At 32.4% G+C, this 6,743-nt stretch overlaps 1 protein-coding gene across 2 annotated transcripts; it reads right to left on the bottom strand.

Annotated features, from left to right (window-relative positions):
• Window positions 1-3,220: 3,220 nt before the first annotated feature.
• On the bottom strand, window positions 3,221-4,695 carry LOC145037177 (homeobox-leucine zipper protein ATHB-23-like). Of its 2 annotated transcripts, none has more exons than XM_078985769.1 (3): window positions 4,459-4,695; window positions 3,946-4,337; window positions 3,221-3,754 (listed from the first exon to the last, which is right to left on the bottom strand). In XM_078985769.1, the coding sequence occupies exons 1-3, from the start codon at window positions 4,529-4,531 to the stop codon at window positions 3,377-3,379; spliced, it is 843 nt and encodes a 280-aa protein (XP_078841895.1). In that variant the 5' UTR covers window positions 4,532-4,695; the 3' UTR covers window positions 3,221-3,376. The 2 variants fall into 2 exon arrangements, with proteins under 2 accessions (XP_078841895.1, XP_078841896.1); XM_078985770.1 differs by having other exon boundaries at window positions 4,425-4,522.
• Between the last annotated feature and the right edge of the window lie 2,048 nt (window positions 4,696-6,743).

Below are 6,743 nucleotides of genomic sequence, written 5' to 3'. Positions count from 1 at the left end.
TAAATCGCCATTTCCCGATGCCAGTAACACAATTAAAGCGGATCCCAACACCTCTATTGGAGACATTTAGCCATAAGTTTTCATGAGCTTTTCTTCCTACAGACTTCATTCCGAACTGTTCTCAAATCTTTCCAGACCGGAGAGTGAAACCTTTCCCAGTATAAAGGTAACTTAGTAGGAACGACTCGCATCTTATGGCCTTTCCGATACTCACACTCCTACCTCGCATACCAGGACTACATCATAGGGATGTAGGTCGACACTCAGACAACTAGTACTCGAGGCACGGGAAAAATTTAGGCCTAACATAGTAAGGATTGGTACGTCAAGGGTTAAGCTTCGTCTCTCATTAGCTTGTATTCCTTTCCGTGTAGGAAAACCATACCTCCGAAGAAGCGTAACCAGTCCACAAGCAAGAAACCTACTCTCTTATTCGATGAAGCTACGTTCCAAGCTGTAGTGTCGGCAGCCGTAGCAGCTGTCATGGCTCACCTGAATGCTAACAACGCCAATGACAGGTCATAACTTCTTCGTTATAACTCGGATTTCGGTGTTCTTTATATGCATGGAAACCTTGTGACATATACTACAACTTGGTTATGATTATTCATTCTAAACAATCTTCCATCAAAGAATCATTTTTGACGCTATTGTCCTTAAATTGACTAGCCCGGATCTACGAGCGTTACAATATGTTATCTGTTTATGTGTTGGTACTTTGGGGGAACTCACTAAGCGTTGACTTACAGTTTTAGGTTATGTTTTTGGTATTCGGATGACCGCGGGAAGATGAAGGTGTGACCGTACACATCCTCTTGTTTATGACTTATGATTTTGGGAGACTCTGATGTTAGGAAAATATTTTGAAATCTATGAATTGTAAACAAATTATGAATTGGGTTGATTTTAAAAGTTTAAGTTTCTTGTGATTTTTATTGGTGTTACAGTGAGTATCGAATTTAAAATGAAAGCTTTTCCATACGAGAAAACATGAAATATTTTAAAATCCTACTTAAAATGGTTAAATGTCGAAGTAATGGGTGAAAATCCCTTCCATCCAAAAGGACCGAAACACTTAATTCCGACATGTATACAACCTCTTCAGATGCACAATTTCCATCTGAATTTGACGAAGATGCTAAAGATTTTCCTATTGAAACAATGCAACTGCCACGAAAAAAAAGGAAGAAGGTGACATAGACATCTTCTCAGTTGCATAAAATGACAAACATCGTAACCAAAATCGTCGACCTCACCCATACAACCGATGAACACGTGGATGACATAAAGCAATAACGAGCTCATAGATACTGTATCATGGAAATGAGTGAGCAAAAGAAAGTAACAGTTTTGGAGAAGAAGTTATGGTTGCTCAATGAAAAAAAGAATAAAAAGAGATTTGCAGTTCTTTCTTCAACCTTATGATCAATTACTGGAAGAATGTTCAATGCAATTTTCGCTACCAAAAATGGTAAATATAAACGATTTATGGTTGAGAGTTGTTGGATTTCATTTTTAGGATTTAATTATTGTTTTTAGAATTTAGGTGCTGTTTGATTTTCTGAAGCAAAAATTCATGAAGTCTGTAGACCACCTCTGCAACCCTCTGTAGTAGAAGAGGTGGACCAAACGGCTGCAGACTGTAATAAAAAGCGTGTTTCTTTTTTTAGCATCTACATACTGCTGCAGATATTAAAAAATTAAAATAAACTAATTTTATAAACTGAAAATAGCTTTTTAATACGTAAAAATTTAACAATTTATAACATTTCGATAAAAATTAATGATAATTCAGTAAAAAATAATTATATTTCAACAAAAAAATAAAGATATTTTAGTAAAAAATAATAATATTTCATTAAGAAATTATAATTATTGAATATAAAAAAACAAAAAATAAATTCAACAAGAATAAAAAAAACGAAAAAATTGTGAACTAAAATTTTAACATGTAATCAAAATTTCAGCAATAAAAAAGAAGAAGAGGTTCGAAGAGGCAGTACAAGTGATACACCAAACAGAGTACGTGCATAGGTTTTTGAAGCAGAAGACTTCTGAAAAACAAACAACTGCGAGATGAAAAGTACCGCGCGTGTGCTGCGCCACGCAACAATAAGAGGTTTGAAGAGGTTTTTTTCCAAAAAAAACAAACAACACCTTAGTTTCCGTTTTACGATCTTAATTAATGTTTGGATTTTATATTTAAATGTTATCTTTTAATTTAATTTTAGTTTTTTAATTTTAGAAAAGTTTTTAATTTAAAAAATAAAATAAAATTGTGTACTCTGATTGAAAGAAATGAAAATGAAAGAAGAAAGTAAATGATATGTGAGTTGAGAGAGATGGAGTTTCATTCATGTAATAAGCTTCAACCTTAGAATAAATTATAGTTAAAAAAAAACTACTTTCTTTTTTATGTATACAATGACTAGCATCACTAACATGTATAAGACATAATTCAATTATCTAAATAAAATAAATAATATAACGCGTTACAGTTTTATGATTTGACTCTCTTGATGGGTTGATGGGGGGTGGGTTCGGGTTAACTGGAAAAAAACGGAGGATGGTTTTTTGTGTTTGGCAGGTTGCTTTCTTTGCGAAACGTGCTTCGATTCCTTTTAGCTTTTTTCTTTCTTTTTTCTCTTTCAGTCCTTTCCCTTCACTATATACACCCTACTTTTTTGTTCCCCATTAAACACAAAACTCGACGTTTTATAGTGGTAAGGTTTTAGATCTTGGTTTAATTTATAACAATGGTTTAGTTTTCAAATATTTTTCTCGATTAAATTGGAATAAACTGGTTTCAAATACATACCTGGGTTTTAATTTGACGTGAAAATTGCTACTACACTTTTTAAACTATTAAAATATAACTGCCATGTAAGTTTGTACACATGTACAGCGCAAAATCACAAAATAGAAAATTTTCAGAAGCAAGAAGATGTATGTTTATGATCTAAGTGAATTTGAAAAGCGATAAGCCCTATCGTTCCACACCAAAAATTAAATATATAAAAGAAAATTCGAAATATTATATCTGAAATTATTAATACTCTTGAATTTCCATTAAAATGTATGCGAGAATAATTAAATATATAGACATAGGCCAAACTAGAATTAGAATATATAATTAATAATTAAACATGTCACATGAATCTCTTTAGAAAAAAAAAAAAAAACATTTTATATATACTTGGATTTAATTTATGACAAGAAATTGACGATGCGTATTTTCCATTTCCCCTTTAAATAATCAAAATAAAATGCATATAATTCAATTCTATACACCAATTAAATTGCAAAATGGGTGCTCGTATCAAATTTAAATCGAAAAAATGGGATTTTCATGTAGCAAAAAATCCAGTCATGAACTTCAATGAAGATGTTGAGGATGCTGCTCCGGCCATGGCCAAAAAGCCTGTTGATCTTCAATACCATTGAACATGTTACAGAAGCCTTCGTTTGCAACTGTTTGGTTTAATCTTTGGCTAAGAAGATCTGTTGTTGAAGAATTTTGTAGAAATTGTGTTAGACCCGATGAATTTTGACCCATAGATGACATTGTAGGGTACATGTTGTTCGATATTTGTGTGTAAAATATCGGGCTCTCTTCCGATGGTGTCATGGTGCCTGCTACTGTGTTGAGATCGCAGCTGTTTTCACTTCCATTACTCCATGATCCTTCGGTTTCTTTGTTTAGATTTATGGGTCTAACCCCATTTGATTGATCTCCACCTTTTACAGCCAATAACTGAAGAAAAAAAAAATGAATCTTGATGATTAAACATGTATCTTTAACCCAATTTTAGAACTACCCATGTCGTAAAGATTCGACTTTTGAAAGAATTTATAATGATTTCGAAGAAAGAAATAGATATTAACAATACCCATGTAAAAATTTTCAAGAATCCAACAATTAAGCTAGTGTATTGTAATTCTTACCTCTGCATGAAGTTTCTTGTTTAGGTTCTTGAGAGCATCATTATCAGCTTTCACAGACTCAAACTGTCTCTTCAAGATATCGTAATCTTTCTCCAATTGTTTGGTCTTCCATCGAGCCCTTCGGTTTTGAAACCATATGGCGACTTGCCTTGGTTGCAACCCAAGAGCCCTAGCGAGTTGACTTTTCCTTTCGGGTTCGAGTTTATTACCTAATTCAAAGCTCTTTTCAAGAGCTTTAACTTGTTCCAAATTTAACCTTCTCTTCTTCTCTCCAAGCTGCGATCCATCGTCTTCTGACATGTCATCATCGGCTGCACCATGACCTCGCGTTTCTTCACACCTGTCTATCCCGGAATAAGACATGGATCTTCTCATCAAGAGTGTCTGAACACCTACATACACACAATTATTTAAGAAAGTAAGGCAAACCCATTAAATTATATAACCTTATGATTATACTTGATGATCAAGAAACCCACATGCAGATCTAGAGAGAGAAAGAGAAGGAAAAACCTTGGAAGTCATGAGGAGGGTGGTGGTCATCTTCATAGCCAAAAAACATGGGTTCAGGTGGGAGGAAGGACATGTCAGTGGGGGGAAAAAGAAACCTTTTTTTTAATGCGTAAAGTTAGGCGAAACTCACAGAGCTCACAATAAGCTGCTGAAATTGATAGCTGTCTGCGTGTATAATCCGAGTACTCTTATGGGTATGGATCTTGGAAGTAGAAAGGAACATGGGGGTGGCAAAGACACTAGAGAAACAGCAATAAGCTCTTTTTAAACCTCAAAGAGATAAGAGAGGGGAGTGGGATGGGGTAGGGTGGGGCGGGGGCGGGGTAGGGTGGGGTGGGGTGGGGTGAGGTGGGTTTTTCAAATATTTGATTTTATTGCAATTTCCTTAGAGATTCTATATATTCACCTGCAATGTGATGCTAATTTTTTATATTAATAATAATAATATTTAGTTAGAAAACAAGCTCACTAGTGTCATTATCTTATTTCATAGTTTTAATTAATAATTTGAGCAAAAAGAACTAATATTTTGGAAAGTTAAAAGAACCCCTAAACCATAAACGGATTTGGTTTTATCTTTTATGTGAAAGAACTCACTAGGTGCTATATATTCGTGTTTTGATCATGTATACACAATTAAGTAACGGAATGTTAAGAATTATGGAAACATAATCTAACATTATATAATGCATAATAGACTTTGTTTGTAAATCGAAGTTTTTTACCGAGCATAATTCGAGGATGTTTTTTTTTAGCTTTTAGGATAGGCATAATTAAACTACTACCAAATATGTTTGCCTAATCATAAAGTGCATCAACAAACAATGCCTAACTAAAGTTTGAACTTGATAGCCATGGATCATGAGGTCTGAATTAGGAAGAAGAAGAACAGGCGTGAACCGACAATTTTGATATATATATATATATATATATATATATATATATATATATATATATATATTGTCCGTAATTAATATGGGAAAATCGAGACCTAATTTGATTTTGGTTTAGACGTGGAACTTCATATGTGTTTACAACTTTAATCAGAATAATAATACGTGAAAGAAAGTATTGACGTGACTGAAATTTTAAAAATCACCAAATTGTAAGTTTGGAATAATTTTCCTTCGATTTCTCATTATTTTGAAGAAAAAAAAATACAAAATGCAAATAATGCATGGCATGGCTTAATAGATATACCAACGTTATCATTATCAAGATCGAAATCTTATACAAAGTACTGGAACTAGATGTGGTATTGGGGTACTACAGTACCCATATATATATATATATATATATATATATATATATATATATATATATATATATATATATATATATATATATATATAACATTTTTCATTTTATTGTACCACAACTAAAGAGATTATAATATGTTTTTAATGCTCGATATTGAGTTATTACATATAATATATATTGATAATGTTTGTACCCCCATATCAAAATTCTTGGTTCCACCACTGCTTATATATGATCGTTTTCAAGTTTGCAAGATCATGATCGTAAGATTGGGATCAGAATCATAAGATCCCAAAAAAGTGATATAAAAAGGTAACTAATTGTATATATTATTTTTCCCGTATTTCAGGGTTAGATAGCTCAAAAAGATAACAGGTCATTTAGTAGTTAATGACATGGTTAAGTAACTTGAACGAAATTACTGATCATTTATCAGAGAAGACTAGCAACTCACAACTTTCATGTTATTTGTGTTAAATATTTAACACATTATTTTCTTAAATAATAAGGGAGAAAACAAATAATATTTTCAACTTTTAAAGCTTAAAAAAATCACAAGTTTTCAAGCTCTTATGAGAAAGGTTTGAGCGGTTAAAAAATATAAAAATAAAAAAAACTGGAAAGAGGATCACCTCTATTTCTGCACTTGAACTGTTACATGAAGAAAATAATAACAATATAAGGTTAAATTTCAAATGCAGTTCTCGATTAACCTTTGGGTAAGGAGACTAGGTTCATAAAACTGATTATTTTCTTCATGCAACAGTTCAAGTGCAGAAAATAATAACAATATAAGAATTATAGAGTTGTTGATCATTTATGGTTCATAAAACAGTATAAGAATGAGGCCATTCTCGATTAACCTTTGGGTAAGGAGACTAGGTCAGTTAATAAATAGATAAAGATAATCAAAATTAGATTACATTTAAATTTTTTTTTATGGATTCGTAGGATCGGATCAGATCTCGATCATGAACAAAGAGAATATCAATGTGTATATGCTTTGTTCTTTTGTGTTGCACTGG

The sequence above is a fragment of the Lactuca saligna genome, chromosome 3 (genome assembly GCF_052625555.1).
Source record: "Lactuca saligna cultivar CGN05327 chromosome 3, ASM5262555v1, whole genome shotgun sequence".
Classification (NCBI taxonomy): Eukaryota; Viridiplantae; Streptophyta; class Magnoliopsida; order Asterales; family Asteraceae; genus Lactuca; species Lactuca saligna.
Note: the sequence above shows the minus strand (reverse complement) of the source record. Positions and strands in the feature narration are given on the sequence as shown.

What these genes read in the sequence shown, in the direction of transcription:
- LOC145037177 (XM_078985769.1), bottom strand. Translation starts at nt 4,531, where the DNA reads ATGTCCTTCCTCCCACCTGAACCCATGTTTTTTGGCTATGAAGATGAC. An exon ending in CCCTCCTCATGACTTCCAAG is followed by an intron (nt 4,338 to 4,458) that starts GTTTTTCCTTCT and finishes GTGTGTATGTAG; the next exon opens with GTGTTCAGACACTCTTGATG. An exon ending in ACAAGAAACTTCATGCAGAG is followed by an intron (nt 3,755 to 3,945) that starts GTAAGAATTACA and finishes TTTTTTCTTCAG; the next exon opens with TTATTGGCTGTAAAAGGTGG.